At 41.8% G+C, this 19500-nt stretch overlaps 1 protein-coding gene and 1 pseudogene across 5 annotated transcripts in view; one reads left to right on the forward strand and one right to left on the reverse strand.

The window, feature by feature from the left end:
- LARP4 (La ribonucleoprotein 4) overlaps positions 1 to 13209 on the reverse strand; it is a 47828-nt gene extending 34619 nt beyond the window's left edge. For 3 of the 5 annotated variants that reach the window (XM_087710371.1, XM_087710372.1, XM_014061795.2), the window contains exons 1-2: positions 13010 to 13209; positions 103 to 208 (exon numbers count right to left, since the gene is read on the reverse strand). In XM_087710371.1, the coding sequence (XP_087566497.1) occupies positions 103 to 183 (81 nt within the window). In that variant the 5' untranslated portion in view covers positions 184 to 208; positions 13010 to 13209. The remainder of the gene's footprint in view (positions 1 to 102; positions 209 to 13009) is intronic. The other 2 variants (XM_014061799.2, XM_014061797.2) reach the window with 1 other exon arrangement.
- Positions 5544 to 8198, forward strand: LOC148048235 (uncharacterized; annotated as a pseudogene).
- Positions 13210 to 19500: the final 6291 nt, after the last annotated feature.

A 19500-nucleotide genomic window follows, 5' to 3' on the forward strand; every position in this document is an offset into this window, starting at 1 on the left:
TACACTGAAATAACACTTTCCTGAACAAAATCACATCTCAAAATACAACATAAGAAAAGCCTCTTTATTAAGGTAGCATAACAGTACTAAACAAGCACTGACCATCTTGCCACAGAGAAGCACAAGCCAGAGAATAAGGAAGTTGAATTTCCAGAGTCTAGCCTTCTGGAGTCTCTCTAGCATCAAGGAGTAGTTTTAGTACCATCCCCTGTCCATAGAACAGAAAAAAATAGGACATAAGGAAACAGTTTGGATGGCCATTAATATACTTTTGCTTCTATACACGTTCAAAAATTTTAACAGCTGTATAGTTTTGCAACTAATAAACTACCTACACAATTTGTCCTAACATCTCTCCATTATGATTTTTGAAGGAGTTATTTTGCAAAAGTAACCCATGCTCAGATTGTATTTAAAATTGAGTTTAATCTATATTTTCCCCTAACATTTGCCCCAAAAACATTCTTAAAGAATTAAATTAATGTATAAAACTTTAAAACAAGACTGATCTCCACATTAATTCTACAACAATCTAATTAATTAACCTGGGACAGCAAAAAACCAGAACTTAATTAGTGCATCCTTGTTTCATAACATTAGTTTCCAGAAGCACCTATGTTTCTGATCAAACAGAAGTTTCTACATACTGTGTAACTATTATAAAACCCGATTTAATTGGCTAATGTACAAAAAAGTGCATTCCAAAGGCAGAAATTCACATAAAAATGATTGGCATGGAAAACAATGCTATTTAGTCATTATATTTTAAGTATAAAGTATAATAAGTGTTCAACACAAGAATTCCAATACTCCTAAAAAGAGTAGGAGTAAAATAAATGTTTGCTGAGTATTCCTCAGGCATAGAAATAAGGATAGCTTTTTTTGCAGGATTCATTTAGTTCTGGATTCTACAATAGGACTGACATTACCTATGTGTCATTCAGTATTAGAAAAAGTACACTTTAATGTAATTATAGAAATTGGATGCAGATATAATAAAAAGTACACCCTCAGGTATATTAATGTTTTGGCTATGTACAGGCCAATGGGCATTCTTAAAAATAAAATAGAATTTTAATATATGGGCATTTAATAATGCCCAATGTTTTATGTAGAACTGGCCCAACATGTCCAAGAAAAGGCAATAAACAACATGTGCTCACACTTATCTACCTCTTCTAGCAAAAGTGCCTTGATTTTGAACAATTCAGTGAATCCTTACCAACAGCATTGCTCCTTATCGTTCTGAAATACTCTCATTTTTAAAAGAGCAGTCCTAATCCACAATCTTACAAGTGAGCAAATAATAATGCTATAAAGGTAACTACTGCACATATTTTGAAATGACTAGTAGCTTTTTTATAGTTGGCAGGACTTTCTTATACTACTACTTTTTGAGGGTTTGAAATAATTTATAAGAATAAACATTTTAACTGGAAATTAAATTGATGTTTACTAACAATATTTAATGAATAAACTCAAACCATAATTAAAATCATGGTTTCTTTGTACCCATTTCCTGCTTCTTTTAGCAATCCCAAATTTTTATATATAAGATTCAACTGAAATCTAAAGCCAACACTAGCTTACTTTTACAATGTGCTGACAACTCATGACTGAGCAGCCTTGAAAACAAAAAATAGTGTTGTATGTCCAAGTATTCAATAGTTTGGATTAAGAACCTGTTACACAAGGCTATTTTTCAGTGAAAATATTTCATAATACAGCTTCTATTTTTATGCAGCCTATATCAGTCTATAATACTTTCCCCTTTTTAAATATTTAAATTATTGCGAGGACTTCCGGTCTGGCGTCACGCCGGTGCGAGCTGCCGACAGATCCTCTGCTCGGTTCGCAAAAAATAAAAAAAATACATGTAACCCCTTTGGATATAACTTATTATGAATAAATATAGTCCTTGATTCACAATTGGGACTGGGAAATTAATTTTTAATATACTGAAATTCATCATACCCTCCAGAAGATATAACAAAAAAAACAGCAATACTTTTCTACCTATTATAATTCCTCTGTTGTTGCTATAAATAGCATTTTAAAAGCACAACTATCTTCTCAACAAAAGCACTATTGGTTGATAAATTATGCGACAACCATGTGTGAATCTGGTCAATGTCTCGTTCACTGTTGTTACTTGATTAAGTCACAAAGGTTTGGAAATTGAACAATCTGTATTCTCATATCAATTATAAAAAATTGCCCAAGTTGCTATGGAGAATAGATTTACAGTCACAATTGAGCCCAAAATTTCTTTTTGCAAAACAAGACAACTGCTAAGCAAGTTTTGCCCCATTTTACAACCTTTCTTGTCATAGTTGTTAAGTAAATCACTGCAGTTATTAAGTTAATAACACAGCTGTAAAGTGAATCTGACTTTCCCATTGACTTTGCTTGCCAGAGGGTTACAAAAGGTGATGACATGATCCTGGGACACTGCAACTGTCATAAATACATACCAGTTGCCAAGTGTCTGACTTTTGATCATGTGACCATAGGGATACTGCAGTGGTAGTGTAAAATTGTCATAAGTCATTTTTTTCAGTGCCATTGTAACTTTGAACAGACACTAAATGAAACGCTGTAAATCAAGAACTGTCTGTATAGGTAAAGTTTTAGAACTAGAATGAATTCATCCTATGTGTGTTCTCAAGGCCCACAAAAGAAGAACAACAGAATGCATTGTAACGAATGCTTCTTTACTGCAAGGTATGAGTTTGGTAAATTAAACTCGTTTAAATACTTAAACATATTTTCCATATCTTACATAAATTAAAATCACATTCTCCTACTTTCTACCAAAATCAATCATCCAATCATACTTTTAAACAAATGAAGCATGATGATGACCATTGGCTTACCTGAAGAGTCATTTTCTGTACGCTGAGAGGAGAGTCCAAGTATGGGTTAAACTCAGCCAATCTGCCCAGCACTGAATTGAAACTTTAGCCATGCCTCCGATGTTGCCTTGACTGCTAGATTTTTCAATGAAGGCATGGATCTGTGCATGTTGAAAGGTAGTCTAAGTAAGACTGAAAGTCCTGAACCTTAGAAATCTTTGGTGGGCCTTGCAGATAGGTACATGCAGGTAAGCCTCCTTCAGATCTATGGATGTTAAAAGGTCCCCGGGCCTGATGCAGCCAAAGATGGACTGGAGGGACTTCACCTTGAACCTTTTGTACACTATGTGGTGGTTTAGCTATTTTAGATCTAATATGCCCCTCCACACACACCCGAGTTCTTTGGGACAAGGAATAGAATGGAATAAAACCATGTCCCTTAATGACCGGGTGGAACCGGTTCTATGGCCCTGATCTCCCTGAGGTGAAGGATCTCCTGTTCTATGAGAGCCTTTTTGACAGGGCAGGAGGGGGTTGGGTACCAGATGAAGTGACGAGGTGGGGGTAAAATGAATTCTAGTGTCAGACCTATGCAAATTGTTTGTAGGACCCACTGGTCCGATGGGATGTGCTCCCATTGGGCACGGAACAGCTGAAGACGCACTCCAATGGGAGCCATCCGATGGTGGTCATTTATACTGGCAGAAATGTCTGGAACCAACCCCGCCCCCACGAAAGGCCGCTTAGAGAAATTCTGCTCGTGGCCTCTGTCACAAAAGGACTGGCGGTCCTGAGACCTGTCAGCGTTCTGGGAGTAGGGCCTCTGGTAGGAGCCAGAAGTGGAGGGCTGGTCTGAGACCCGAAAGGGCTGCTTCCTATAAAATTTGGAAACCTTACGTTCAGATTTTTTGGTGACCAAAGGCATAACCTTCTTTTTGTCCTTATTCTCTATAAGGACTAGATCTAGCACCTCCCGAAAAAGCTTATCCCTCTTGAACGGGGTGGAAGCGAGCTTCCACTTTGACCTCATGTCCACATTCCAATGTCTAAGCCATAAGAGGTGATGACGTTAGAAGCTAGGGCCCTAGACACAAACTTGGCAGCATTCAAGGTGGCATCCGCCATGTATTCAGTGGCCGCAATAATCTTGTTGACATCCTGTCTGAGTCTGCTATCCTCACCTGGAAGTTTGGTGAGTACCTGTCTCAGCCAAAGGAGAGAGGCTCTGGAAAGGAAGGAAGCAGAGGGGGACATCTTAATCGCCCAAGAAGTTGCCTGATGAATTTTATGGCAGGCTTTCTCTGCTCTCTTGTCCTCTGCCTTGAGCCCCTCCAATAGGTCAGGAGGAAGCACCGAGGAAGAAGTGAGTGCAGTCACTGGAGCATCCACAGGGGGCAGCTTCAGCAAGTCTTCCAGACTAGCATCCACCATATATAGTTTCCTGTCACTACCACTAGGGGTGGAAAGGGTACCCGGCTGTGCCCATTACTTCTGTACTACCTTGAGGAATAATGTGGGCACTATTTCCTGAGCCTGAACTGGTTTCTCGAACAAGCCCTCACTGAGGTCCGAGGGATCAGGAGCCACCTGGTCCGGGGTGGCATAGCCCAAATGGGTAGAGGCCTTAGCTTTATTCAATATAGTCTTGAAATTAGTATGCTTGAACAAACCGGTGAAAGCGGGCTTATCGGGTATAGCAGGTTCATCCCATGAGAAGTCTGGCTCAGGGTTGGGCATGATATCTTCCTCCCAGGCAGAATCCTCACTATCCAGCGAGGAATGGGGAGAGGCAGGCCATGGGGCCTGTAGAACCTCCTTGGGGGGAGCCAGGGCCCGAGAGTGGTGGGTCTTGTGCGGGCGATTGGCCCGCTGGAGCATCCCGTTCTCAATCCCCTGGGAGATGGCCCTAGCAATGTCCTGCCTCTCAACAGAAAGATTGGGGGCCCGATCCCCCACAGGGCGACCCGTAATGGAAGGTTGATCCACTGGGAATTGTGGGGCCAGATGGCTCGTGGGAGCTGGATCCTCCTTTCCCTCAGATAGGCATTCAAAGTGGTCTGCTTGGTCAGCCATTGAGGGTCCTGGGAAGCCTGGGGAAGCTGCCATAGCTAGCAAGGCCTGAGGGGAGAATTCCTGCCCTTCCGCTTCACTCTCAGAGATGAGAGGCCTTTGCCCTCTGGTGAGGAATCCCTGGGAAGGGACCGATTGGAAGCCTGAGCCTGCTGCTAGGCGTTGTGGAATTGACCTTCTGGCGACGAAGGGCATCCTTATCGAGGCCTGGCCCTAACTGCTTATTCTGCCTAGTGTAAGGCTTGCTTGCTTTTAGAGTTCCTGGTCGCTTTGCTAGCCTGCCTGGAAAGAACCCTGCTGGTAGAGGGGCTTGGCTGGCTAATATCCCTTGGGCCCTGCTCCGCCATTTCAGCGATCTTGGGGTGACTGGAAGGGAACTAGGGACCTAGCAACCCTGGATCAATGCCCTAGCACTCCTGAGGTGGAGGCACTGAAGGCGGCAGCCAGATGGACCTAGTATAAGCAGAGGCCAGTAGATCAATCAATCACTCCCAGCACCAGCGCAGATCGAGAAGTTACGGACCTGATCACTGAGGCCAAGAGAATGCCTGAGCCGCAGGGAATCAATTTCAAGACCCTGCACGGACAAGCAGTCTGACATGGCGATCTGCTGTGAGCATGATAGAAATGCACTGGCAGGCAAGAAAAATGTGGGGAAAACATGAAAACAAAATGCTGGCCGTGCCAAAAATTGATCCAAAATGGCCACCAGAAGTAGTTAAAGAAGCCTGCCGAGGCTCCGCACCAGCAGCCGGCTCCTCCAAGCGAGCACGGACAGCAGCGATGAAAACCCATGCAGGGAACATGATCGTACAGGCAAGAAAAACAGCGCGATCACATGGGCATTGGCTCTCTGACCCCACGCTTCAACCAGCAGCTGCCTGCAACCTCCACAGCGCCCGAGCGAGCCCAGGACACCGTGGGAGCTGGAAATGGTGAGGGAGGACAAGAAACAAAAGGGCAATAAAAAACTCTTTTCACCGCTCCTGCTCTCTAGAGAAGGAATGGGAAGGAAAATCTTAAGGTAACAGCAAAAAAATGGAATTAGAGAGTCCAAGCAATCTGTAAAGGACTAAGAGAAAAATAAAACGCATCCACTGGCAACACCAGAGGCATGGCTAAAGTTTCAATTCAGTCCTGGGAAGATTGGCTGAGATTAACCCATGCTTGGACTCTTCAAGCAGCGTATAGGAAAATCTCACACATGTATATATTTTTGCTTTAGTTCTAGGCAGATTTAAGTAATGCTTTATCTGACATCAACATCCCATAAGCGACTTGACACATCATTCAGGTGATCATTATCAGCCCAAATAATAAAGAAATTCAAGGTGTTTAATATCGGTGCACCAAAATTTAATTTTGACTAGAAAATCCATCATTCTCCTTCATACTTTCAGTTCTGGTGGTAATAAGCCACAACCTGAAAATATTCATCAGCATTTCCCAATATGGCTCAGGCAATGCCAGTACTTAAATTATCATAAAATCAAGCGCTACATCTTAGATAAATTCTAAACACTGTAAGACAAAAGCATCAGTAACCTATCAGTACGGGACTTAAGCTAGTTTTCTGAGAAGATTTACAGGCAATAGTTTACATTTGAAGATATTCTAAATTGTATTTGTTGATCTCTCAGATTTTATGTAACGATCACATCTGTTTCATGGATAAATTGCAATAAAGGAAGGAAAGATATATGACAAATATTAGTGGATTTAAAAATTAGTTAATGTTTGCTTAGGAGAATCAACTTTATTCACTATCAGATTGGTTATGATACATAATATTCAAGTGCAGAAAACCAATAGGTTCTGGCTTCAAACAAAGCCAGAATCATTTGAACTTTCCTAGAAAAGGCAGAGTTAAATAAAATGTTTTATTTAGACAATTTAAAGGAACTTCTTAGGTTGTTTTGTATGGACAAAACTCAAATCCAGCTTTGTTGACACCAAAAGATTTAAATATCTAACTTTAAGAACACAAGAGAGTATTTTATTTAAAAACTCAAGCAAACTAGTTGCATCACTGATAATGAAGGGTTGACTTTTAACTCAGCAATTCAGTTAATATTTAAAGTGCAAGATTTAAAATTGCCTTCAAAGGACTATAGGCAAGAGTGCATGTATGTTTCTTCCATTATAACTGCCAAATATGACAAAATTTACTTATATCTGCTCTTCAAATCTATCAGTGTATTTTAATCAATTTGAACAAAGAATTCAACCACTCAGCAACAAGAGGCTCCCCTCATTTACGACCTTATACAAGAGGGTAGAGCGGACCTGGCGTGCATTACGGAGACCTGGTTGGGCCATGATGGGGGTGTTCCCCTTAGTGAATTATGCCCACCAGGCTTCCGGGAGTTTCACCAGCCGAGAGCCCAAGGCAGGAGTGGGGGGGTGGCAGTGGTTATTAGGGAAAGTCTCAGACCTCAGGAAGTCACTCTGTCTCAGATAGGTGGGTGTGAGTCCCTTTTTGTGAAATAGGGCCTTGGAGTTCAGGTGGGCCTTTTTGTTATGTACCTGTCTCCCTGCTACGTTTCATTGGCCCTGCCGGAGCTGCTGAATATGTTAGCGGGATTGGCGGTTGATTTCCCCAGGCTTATGATCCTGGGGGATTTCAATCTGCCTTCCATTGACGAGACACCCGAGTCAGCTCGGAAGTTCATGGCTTCCATGACAGCTATGGACCTAACTCATTTAATTCAAGACCCCACCCATAATGGGGGACACAGGCTCGGCCTGATTTTTGTCTCTGGGCACTGGATGAATGATCTAGATTTAGGGAATATTTCTATCCAACCCTTGTCATGGTCAGATCATTTCATCAGGCTTGACTTCCATACTGCTACCCCTCACCACAGGGAGGCGGAACAGACTAGATGGTTTCCCCCCAGGTGCCTGAGGGACCCTGAAAGATTTCTGATGGAGCTTGGGACTTTTCCTGAATCCCTTGCTCACAACTCGACCGAAGCCCTAGTGGAACCCTGGGATAGGGCGGCCACTGGGGCTTTGGATCGTGATGTGCCTTTGCGGCCTCTGACCCGGTGTCGATCCCGGGTAGCTCCCTGGTTTACCGAGGAGCTCCGGGAGATGAAATGTTGGAAAAGATGCCTAGAGAGTGGTTGGAGGGCCAGCCGGTCCAAATCTGATCGAACACTCATAAGAATTCATATTAAATCCTACTTAGTGGTGATAAAAGCGGCAAAACAGCAACATTTTTCCGCTCTTATCGCGTCCGCAGATAAACTACCCAGCCGCCCTGTTTAGGGTGACCCGCTCCTTACTCAACCAAGGAGCTGGGAAAGACCCTTTGCAAGGTAGAACTGAAGAATTTGTTCAGTATCTGCAGGATAAAATCGCTCAGATCCGGACAGGCTTGGACTTGACTGGGTAGATTTGGGTGAGTCGACGGGGATGAATCTTGTGGAGACCATCTGGGATGAGTTTGATCCTGTGACCCCCGAGGGCATGGACAAGATTATGGGGAGACTCAGTGCTGCCACTTGTGTGCTGGACCCGTGTCCCTCTTGGTTAGTCTCAGCTTCCCGGGAGGTGACACAAGGCTGGCTCCAGGCTCCCAACACTTCGTTGAGAGAGGGGTTCCTTCCCACCACCTTGAAGGAGGTGGTGGTGAGGCCCCTCCTTAAGAAGCCTTCCCTGGACCCAGCTTCTTTAGCCAACTATTGCCTGGTCTCCAACCTTCGCTTTATAGCGAAGGTTGTTGAGAGTGCGGTAGCACGTCAGCTTCCCCAGCCCCTGGATGAAGCCGTCTACCTGGATCCGTTTCAGTTGGATTTCAGGCCCGGATACAGCACGGAGACGGCATTGGTCACGTTGGTCTATGATCTCTGGTGGGCCCGGGACAGGAGCTGCTCCTCTGTCCTGGTCCTATTAGACCTCTCAGCGGCTTTCGCTACCATCGACCATGGTATCCTACTGCGACGACTCGAGGGGTTGGGAGTGGGGGGCACCGTTTTACGGTGGTTCTCCTCCTGTCGGATCAGTCGCAGTTTGTGTTGACTGGAGACTGCCCAGGGGTCGATTCTCTCACCCCTCCTGTTCAACATATATATGAAACCACTGGGTGAGATCACCGTGGTTTTGGGGTACGGTATCATCAATATGCTGATGATACCCAACTTTTCATGCCATGCCAACGTGCCATCGGCCAGACAGTGTCGGCTAGCGACCCCCAGGGGGAGAGCCTTCTCTGTGGGAGCGCCTTCCCTCTGGAATGAGCTGCCCCCGGAGCTTCGTATAATCCCCGACCTCTGGTCCTTCCGACATGCCCTAAAAAGTTGGCTTTTCCAGCAAGCCAGCCTGGCCTGAACAAAACAAAATAAATTATTGATCATTGTTAATTTTAATTTTTTTTAAAAAATGTTATTGTCAATTCTAATTGGGTTTGTTTGAGATATTCTATTTAATTTCTTTTTAACTTTTGTATTATGTGTTTCTTTTAATGTTGTACGCCGCCCTGAGTCCTTGAGAGAAGGGCGGCATATAAATCTAATAAACCTAAACCTAAGAAATGTTCTTGACTTAACAGCTGTAGTAAACTGTATTACATTTTCTTTCCAGATTTTTTTTCTACAGGCAGCAAATAAACAGCAAGAGCTGTTTTGAATCTTTTATAATCCAGCATCCTGTTCCTCAAAATGTTTAGCATAATGTTGATGAGACAGCCACAAAAATAACGTGACAAACATTTTCCATTGTTCTTCAGTATTAAAATTGTATTAAAATTAATATAGATGAGCTAAACCATCTACCTTAATTAGACCATGTTGATGCAGCATACAATTTTTAAAAATATTTAGTTTTCGTTCAACATCATGAGCACATTTCTTGTACCATTCCAAAATCTACTTTGGGGGGAGGGGGGATCATAAAACTCTCCCAAGTTTGAGTTAAAATAAACATTAACATGATACCATCACCCTATCACAATCTCTGTAGAACACTTCTTGAACATATATAGTATTTTTTCTGGGGTTATAGTTACCATACAAGACCAAAAAAATGTGGGGTTTCTTTTAAGGTGCCACATATATATCAACCACACCTACACCAGATCTTTTCTATCAGGCATATCTTCCTTAATAACCCAAGTTTATGTCGGTGGAGATGCCAAGGATTATATTTTTATAGTCTTCAATATTTTAAATCAAGAAGAGATGGCTATTTTCTCACCAGTTTTAAATTAGATGAATAGTAAATATTGTGTTAGAAAAAGGAGAAAATGCTCATATAGTTTCTAGGCAACCATGTATGTATTGACTGAAGCTTTAAGATGAAGTTGTATAGTTCACAAAAGGCCACAAACTGTATCTTCCTTCCTTCAACTACAGAGCTGCTAGTCACAGCAGAGAAAAGACAACCATGGAATTCAGGATTCAATGCTAAGATGGCCACATTCAAAGTAAAACTAATCCAGAATTGCTATGAATTATCTCTGCATTACTCCCCCAATACCAAAAGTCACTAAACCAGCCAGAAAATAATGCCAATTTTCTTTTTTCAGGATTTTTATTTTGTTCCTTCTTTAACAATCCAAAGCACAGGTTCAATCTACCAGGAAGTATTTATCTCCTCTGTAATGCAGTTTGTTTAATATTTCTATTGCACAGGTACATTAACTATAACATATAAACCAGAATTATCAACAATTCTGGCATGCTGCTGTGGCCAATGTTCTAATTCAATCTGTACTATAACAAAATGTTATGTAATAATTTTATTCAACTTTGTCAAACAGAACTGAATAATGACAACTCACAAATACCAACATTTAGTAGATTTCAATACTCTGATTTTTGCATTCTTAAAACTCTCCAGAAAAAAGCCTTACTTGTAAAAAAGCGTATTTATAATTGTAGTTAAAAGTTTCTCAGAATTGTTACAGGTCTTTAAACATTAAAAACATATTTTACATATTACAAAAAGCTGATAGTAAAAATTTAGGATTACAACTTTTCTAACAGCTGTAATCAAAATATCAGAATAAGTGTCTGCCTAAGTTTGTATGCCTTTTCCTGCCTTGGGAATATTTATCTTCACCTTCTTCAAAAGGATTAAGTTGCAAACTTTGAAAATCTTAATAGTAATAAATGATGAGTCATGGCACATCAGGGTATTACTTCTCTATAAGAACTGTGACAGCAGGATCAGTTATTCCTAGTTATCCCCATATTAAATGATTGCACATATTTCACTACAATAACATAAAAAGTATTTTACTGCTAATAGTTATTACTCCATCTGATTTATTGTAGATACCTTTGTAAATTAGACTCATACTCTATAATTTTTTTATACACAACAGTCCTATTTCTTGGAAGAATTCATTGATTTAAGATGGGATCCTATATTCACTTACCTAGACTATAGCCCAAATGAATTCAGTGGGCCTTGTTTTAGAGCAAGCATATTTGGGTGCAGTTGGCATTTTGCATACCTTGAGTATAATAAGGTGGCAAACGTAATGTCATTTCATGTTAAGTCTGCATGCATCTATTTCTCACAGCCAAGATAGTTTACCCATGAAGAATAAATTTCAGTTAAAGGTTTGATATTAGGGAGTGTGTGTATGTATGTATGTATGTATAAATGTATATATATACATACATACATACACACACACACACATACAAACACATATGTATGTATGCAGAAATCAATTAATTTGCAGAACAAGTTATCAAACAATAAGCTTTTTCCTATGTGTTATTTCCCAGAATCAGTCTCATGAACATTCATGAATAAAACTTTGTACCTTTAAGCCTGTTCTATAAAATAGACAACTCCAAACAAGTATTTTTTAAATGATTTTAACTGACTAAATAATTATCTTAAAATGCTGTCTGTATTCGAACTTCACTGCAGTATAAAAACTTTTTCCATATGTTGCAATATATATGGAATCAAAAAGGCGACACTGTGTTGCTCAGTTAAAACGAATATTCTGAAGCTCCTCCTTCAGCGATTTCTGAAGGATAGAAATAAGTTTAAATATCCAGCCTTAAAAGCCAGGTTAGCACCAAAAGCCTATTACCACTTTCCTCTTAAAAGCTCTGTTTATATGGGCACAGTTAAAACCAGGGCCACGTTGCTAAGTTACAGCTTTTACTAGTCTGACATTTCTACAATAAGAACAATACAATCTGGAATCTACTCAAAGCATTAGCCAGGCAAGGGAAAAAGAAAGCCAGCAGTCAGCTGACTATATATTGTACTCCTGCCATGTGCCTGCCGTTTTTTTTTAAAAGAGAGAGTTGGAAGTGGATGACCTCCCACATATTTTTTTTAATTTATTTTAGCAAGAGGCAAGATGGGAAATAGGGAGGCAGAAAAACGGCTTCCAAAACATTTCTTCCTCCTCGGCGCGGGCCTCAGATATGCGCGTAACCTTCACACGTGCCCGGCCATGTTCCAAGCAGCAGCCATCAGGGAGAACTTTTACGAAAGGTCATTGCGACGTCTCTCACGGCCTTCTCCTCTCGCCCAGGCTCTCTTCCACACCCCCACACCCTATCCCGAGCAATAGGCATGAGCAGCTAAGACAACCCGTCCACGGACACACGAAAACTCCTCGGAGCGGGTCCCCCGAACTGAGCTCTCCCTTAGGCCTAACTTCACCTTTACGCGGCAAGCCACACTTTCACATCCTGTCCCCCTTCGCCCACACGAGGCGCAGATCTCGGCCCCAGTTCACAGGCTTCCTTGGGCCGCTCGCGAAGCTTGACCTTGGGGAGGCCCAACCGCCGGCCCAGCGCGTCCGATTGGCGCTTGGGTCTCGAAACCCGCTTCGTCCCATTAACCCACGGCCGCCGCGTGATTCTCCTCCTCCTGCTCTTATGGCGCACCATGGCGGGCAAGTGCACCGGGAGCGCCGTCCCCCTCCAACCTCTCCCTCCTTTCCCGCCGGGAGACGACCCCCTCCCACAAGAAACTCCCCCCCCACCGGCGCCCACGCGCGCGAGGGGGGTATTTGCTGTGTCAGCCTCCATCCCCCCCCCTCAGCCGAGCGAGCGCGCGCTGCCTGGCGAGTCACGTGGCTCAACCCCCCCCCCACTCACCTCCATGAAGAGCAGCATCTTTTTTCCTCCAGCCTCCCTCCCACCGGCCAGTCCTTTGACCCTCCCGACCCCGACCGAAGCCCCCGCGAGGCGAGCCGCCGAGGTCGTCTTCCTCCACCACTGCCGGCAAGGAAAGCCTGACTCCGCGCAAAAAAAAAAAAGAAAAAAAGACGCGAGCTCCGCCTCCTCCGGCCTCCTTCTCCTTCCTGCCGCCGCTATCACTCCATTCACCACCAGGGCCGAGCCCCAGCAGCTGCCGCCGCCGCCACCACACGCAACCCTTCCCCGCCTCCCCTTCCGGGCCAACTTCCACAAATGCTTCCGGAGTACGAGCTGTTCACTGACAAGCCTTTAGAGAAATGACCCTCTGGTGACAAGCGGCCGCGCGAGCGTGGTAGCGGCAGAACGTACCATTAGTTGAAAGGAGGAGGGGGTTGCCATTCTTCCACCTGTTGTTCGCAGGAACCATTCTTTTTCGCCCGTAGGGAGCGTCGTTTGAAGGAATGTGAAAAACACCCGCAAGATACACGAACCGCCTTATTGTACCCAGCCAATCCTGAAAATCTATCTTGTACTGTCCCCGCGTTTTTTTATTTTGGCTAAAAACTACGCTCACGGCTGAATACTTTAAATCAAGCTAAATTTTCGCAAGCGTAGAGGTCTTTTGTGCTCAGCTCTTTGTAGGACGAGTTTGCAAAATGCTTCTTTTTACGGTACTTTATTTCGGTCGCTCAAGCATGCTAGAATTAAAGTTTTGTAGCATCTTGAAGACTAAGTGTAACCTATTTTCTGGGGGAGGCGGGGGGCAGTGCTGTTTATCTTATTTATTAATTTGTCAGTCGTATACAAGACAATAGTATAAGAATAAACATGAGTATGAATGAAATGGGTACGAATAAATGGGGACAGTAGGACAGGGACGGTAGGCACAATGGTACGCCCCTTATATTTTATTAAATATTTATTATATAATTATATAAATATTTGTGGAAGGCGCCCTTTTTCGTAAACTTCATAGCACTGAAGTTACAGAACGTAATGGCCTGGATTAAAGAAGACAAAACTGAAATCTATTCCATATTATTACTAGTCTATTACATAGTAGGTATAGAGAGGCAGGGGGACATGTGTAGAAAAAAATCTGATATGGTACAAACTTTTGATTAATCTTTGTCACCCAACATCTCCATGATCTTTTCATAGTACTTTTCCTGACCACCATGCTTTGTTTTGATATGACATACTACAGTGCAAGAGAACAAGGAACTTGGGGTTTCCCCAATATTGTCTGAGATTTATTATATTCTATATAATATTATCTCCCTTTTTATTATTCATCTGTATGTTTGCTGGCAGAAAGTGTGGTAAACAACTTTCCTGCATTGTATCTTGTGCACAAATAATTTTTGGGTTTGGCACAATAGAGTTACTCTGATCACGGTGTTCTCGTATGTGCATGCATGGTGTTCTCAAAGCAGCTTTTTTTTAATCGACAAAAGATAAAAGTACAAAAAAAGGGATTGGGAAAAGGGGAGGTTAAAAAAGGCAAAATCAGGAGTGCAAAGGAAAAGGGAAAAAGCCCCAATAGCTTCCAGTTTTCTTTGGTGCAGATACAGACATAAAATACATTAAACTCTTACTCTAAAATCAACAATACACAATATTTCTATAATCATAAACAGCTGTAATTATCAAAACCCCAAATTAAAATTTAATTTCTTTCAGTTTCCAGCAAGAAGTTCAAGAGTAGTTGACCAGATAGGACAGATGTTGATTCTATTTTTTGTGAAGCTGAAATTCTGTGCTGCAGGAGGTTTGTAAGCTTTCCCACTTATTCAAATTTGTATAAATAAATCATTTTGAACAATAAATACTATTTTATCTCTCAGCTGTGCAGCACCAGGGTTTGATTCAATTATAATAGATTAAATAAGAGAAGTTTCAACAATTCCGTTAATAAAATTTCTGTTATTTGGGGGAGGGGATTAATGTACACAACATGTCTGGCTCATGATGCGTTATTTTTTGACATACTGTGAGCATACTGACACACTTAAAAATGAAATTCTGTTACCTGCTTTCAAAAGACACATATACACATAAATATATATATATATATATATACCTACATCCATATCAGTGGTGGATTCCTACCGGTTCAGACAAATCGGTAGTGGTTTGGCAGCCTGGATCACTGGAAACGGCAGCGACCCAGGCCTGCCACGCCCCTGAACCGATTCTCCGACCAGTGCCATAGGCACCGCCATCTTGTTTTTTGCTTCTGCGCATGCGCAGAACAATTTTTATTGTATTGTGCAATAAAAGCGCACCCCGAGAAACCAGCAGTAATGCCTGCCAGAACCCACCCCTGACCCATACATATAATCTTATCTATTTTTCCAAGTAATGGAATAAAATATTCCAAATTGTCCAAGTTGTGAGTCAAAAAAAAATCCTCCAAGTAATTGTCATTCTTTGATTCTCTGTCTCTTGCAGTAAACATACAATAACAAATTAATCGATTATCAACATTGCCATTCTATCTATGACAGATGCTTCAAATCAACATTAAATATTTTGTAACATTTGATAATGGCTTATACTGTCAATTAAAGTTTGGAGAAATAATGCCAGGATTGAAAGGGGACTCTGTTCAGTGCCAATATACAAATATATTCAATATTTTCAAAATGTCTTTAGCTAAACTGAGGATTATAATGCTCAACTACTACTGTATATCACTGCAATGCTGCTTTCCTTCCAAAGGTCTGATATATGGTGGGACATGTTGTCAATGAAACTTCCTATTCAGTATGTAGAATTGTGTGTTTCTTTTCCTGGAAGCTTCTTTATATGCAAATGTTTGTTACTTGCTTAGTGACATCATGGATTAGAAGCCATGGAATGGCAACGGAGACGTCAATTCTATAAACAGAATCTGCTCCTCTCTGGGTGATTTTCCATTTAACTGTAAAAAAACAAAACATTTTGAAATGTAAATCTCTTTGTTTTCACCCATCCACTCACCTACCAACACAAATTATGTGATAAAGAGTACAGGAGGTTTATCTGGCTCATTCTGCGCATTAATCATGAATTTCCAAAGATTTGTTGCATGGGAAAATCTACCATCCTTGACTCCAAAATCTGATGACTTTGATTCTTCATCATTGAATTCAGAAAGTGTGAGTGAATATGAATCAGGAGGTCTTACTGTGCCCAAAGTTGCAACCACCAAAAAAGAAACCATGCCTAACGAAGTTGAAATTCCTATTTCTGTAAGGCGTGTTTTGGATAAAATTGATGTGGCACAACTGGAACGAGCCAAGAAGGTAGGCACCAAAAATGTAGCACCTTGCCCTGGAAAAGAACAATTAAGTTTGCATAACTCTTCACAATAGCAGCTAGGTTTGCCTCATAGATTCATGACTATCAATTGCATATTAAGCACAAATATTCTTGGACCACTAATCAGTAAGAGTTTTACCATTAGGCGAAATATAATCTGATTCTAGTCATTAATGAAGGGGAAGAAATAGTCAGCTCTTAAACTTCATTGTTACAGTACAGGGTTGGGCATAACCTTTTCCTAGGGGGTCACAGCAAGATCGACAGCAGTTTACAACTTCCGCGACACCTCATTTTAAAGCCCATAAAAAACTGAATTGAATGAGCTATTAAATGTTAAATTTGCTTTAAGAATGGCTGGAAAATTCGATTCGGAAATGCAAATGCGACTCAGCAATTGTTAAAGGAAAACAATGTCGAATTTTGGGGCAATGACGTCTGGCCGGGAAATTCGCCAGATCTCAATCCGGCAGAGAACATTGGGGCCATAATTAAGGATTAAGGATGAAGTGGAAGCTCTGATGATTCAGGAGCAAGGTCAAAATCGATATTCGGTTGAAACTTTGAGAATGAATTTGGAAACTGTGTTGAAAAATCTGGAAAATCGAACGGAACTGTTCGAAGATTTGTTGTGTTCTTATCCACCTCGTTTGAATGCTGTTCGAAGGGCTAATGGTGGTCATACTGACTATTAAATCGTGTCAATAAACTCAGTTTTTGATGGGCTTTCGAATGGTGTATGAATTATTTGTGTTGTTATTACAAGTGTTGCTGTGACCCCCTAGGAAAAGGTTATGCCCCGCCCTGTACTATAATCTGCTTTTAAACCACTATCATCATTATACTTTTGGGAAGAGAAGTCACAAGTGTATCTACATCTACATCTCCCAGATACAAAGGCAACATCTTATGGCATTTACTATCTTGGGAGGAACATCTGATTTGTCTTGAATACTAGGAAATGTAGTTTGAGGAGAGTAGCATTTGCTGTTCCCCCTCAAATACAGCAATGTTTTAATTCAGCTTTGTTGAGCATCTCCAACCATCTCTGAAAGGCAGGGGTGGGTTGCTGCCAGCATTACTGCCAGTTTGACGCACACACACAAAAATGCATGCACATCTGCATCTAAAAAGGTCTGTATGCGCACAACCTTAGAAAAGGGAAAAAAATAAATTTCTGCATGAGCAGAACCAAAAATCAAGATGGCACCGGTGGTTATAGAACCTGTTCGGGGGCGTGGCAGGCCAAGTTATTACCTACTCGGCCAAACCGGTAGGAACCCACCTCTGCTGAAAGGTAGGAAGAAGGAAAATATTAATTTATTCCACAAATAAATGCTAAAACACCCAAATTAAACTCTTTTATCATGAAAAATACTATATTATTGAATCCCTTCCTAAATGAAAAAAGAAAGCACAATGCCTTCCTTTTGTTTTTAAGCAAAGTCTAGGTCCTGTTTGGGGGTAAAAAAAAATTACAATGGGTGGAGAGGAGAGATGTTTCAAGGAAATCCAGAAGCAGAATTTTAAGTTTATGGTTATGTTCTTTTTTACAAGGTAATCATTTCTGAATCTGGAGGTTTTATTGTTTGATTAATACCTGCAGAAATGCATAGGCCTATCATTAAATGAATTTGCTCATTTTAAAATCTAAGAGACTTTCACTATTATTTAACATTTTAAAAAATTCACATGCATTTCTATCCCCTTTCTTCATAGGACACAAAGCAGGTAGCATATCAATTAAAATATTACAGTAAGATCACATTCACACATCTAGAAATTTCCAATAATTTTAAGAGGAGACTGAAAGAGCTCCAAAACTATGAAGTGGTTTAGACAGCTGAGTTGGGAATTTCTATAATGATTCAATACACTACTTTTCCCTGCAAATATGTTCTGTTCCTACAGGAGATTTCTAAAAAACTCTTCCGTATTCTGGAGAATGTGAATCGAGTTTATGAGCGCTATAAAAAAGATGATGCCATTGATCCCAAAATAGAAAAGGAATATAACACCTTATTAACATGGGAGGAGAAAAACCGTCGATCACACTTCCTAGATGAAATTGATAGTGTGCTAAATCAAAACACGGACAAATTACTGGAATTACACCTAGCACTGGAATCATTTAAAGAATGCAGTAAGTTCTGTAACATCAACAATGGGAAGGGATACTCTGACAAAATTCTATCTCATAGAAAAGTTGTTTTTTAAAAAAAGTTTTGAGAATCTGATCTGATATACTGTAGAAGACAAGAATCTGTTTAATCAGGTAGACTTATACCCATATTTCCCTGAAAATAAGACCGGGTCTTATTTTCTTTTGGACCCCAAAATGAGCACTAGGGCTTATTTTGGGGGGTCCCTTAATTTTTTCCCATATAAGGGAGACCCTCTTCTGCTTGCTCACTGCAAGGCAGGAGGCTACACAGCGTGCCAATGCTGCCTCCGCAATGCAGGGGAATGGAGCTGCCCCATGCACACCGCACCAGCTTACCTGAGGGCCCCACAGCCAGACCACCCATGCTCCAACATGTGCCTTGCCTCGCAACAGTGGCTACACCAGCCCCGTCCAGCAGGACCCTGCGTGGCCACTGGCCCAATTTTCTTGCTCTCAGCGACAATGGAGCAGGAGGCAGAGCAATGTGCCAGTGCAGCCATGAGGCAAGACAGGGGTGGGTGGGGTTGACCCATGCACCCCCTTACCAGCTTACCTCATGGCCCTGCAGCAAGGCCGTCCATTCCCTGACATCTGCACGCCACTCAGCCTCCTGTTCCATTGAGGTTGCAAGCGAGGAGAAGTGGGCTGGCAGTCATGTGGGCTCCTGCTGCACATGGGTGCTGCTGCTGCTGCCACCACTAGGCAGCTGTGGGGGCATGGACGGCCTGGCTGTGGGGACCCTGAGGTCCACCACCACCTCGCCTTGAGGCTGCGGCACAGCAAGCAACCAGACTGAATGGGCAACTGGGCAGCTGATCAGGCTCTTAAGTAGGGCTTATTTTGGAAGTAGGGCTTATATTAGGCACAACACAAAAACATTCTAGGGCTTATTTTTAGGATAGGTCTTATTTTCAGGGAAACAAGGTACAATGTATGTGAAGCCTAGGTTTAAAGGTAAAGGTAAAAGTTCCCCGGGCAT

This window comes from Thamnophis sirtalis, unplaced genomic scaffold (assembly GCF_051295495.1).
Source record: "Thamnophis sirtalis isolate CommonGarterSnake01/CBP01778 unplaced genomic scaffold, rThaSir2_p1.2 scaffold_3, whole genome shotgun sequence".
In the NCBI taxonomy this organism is placed as follows: domain Eukaryota; kingdom Metazoa; phylum Chordata; class Lepidosauria; order Squamata; family Natricidae; genus Thamnophis; species Thamnophis sirtalis.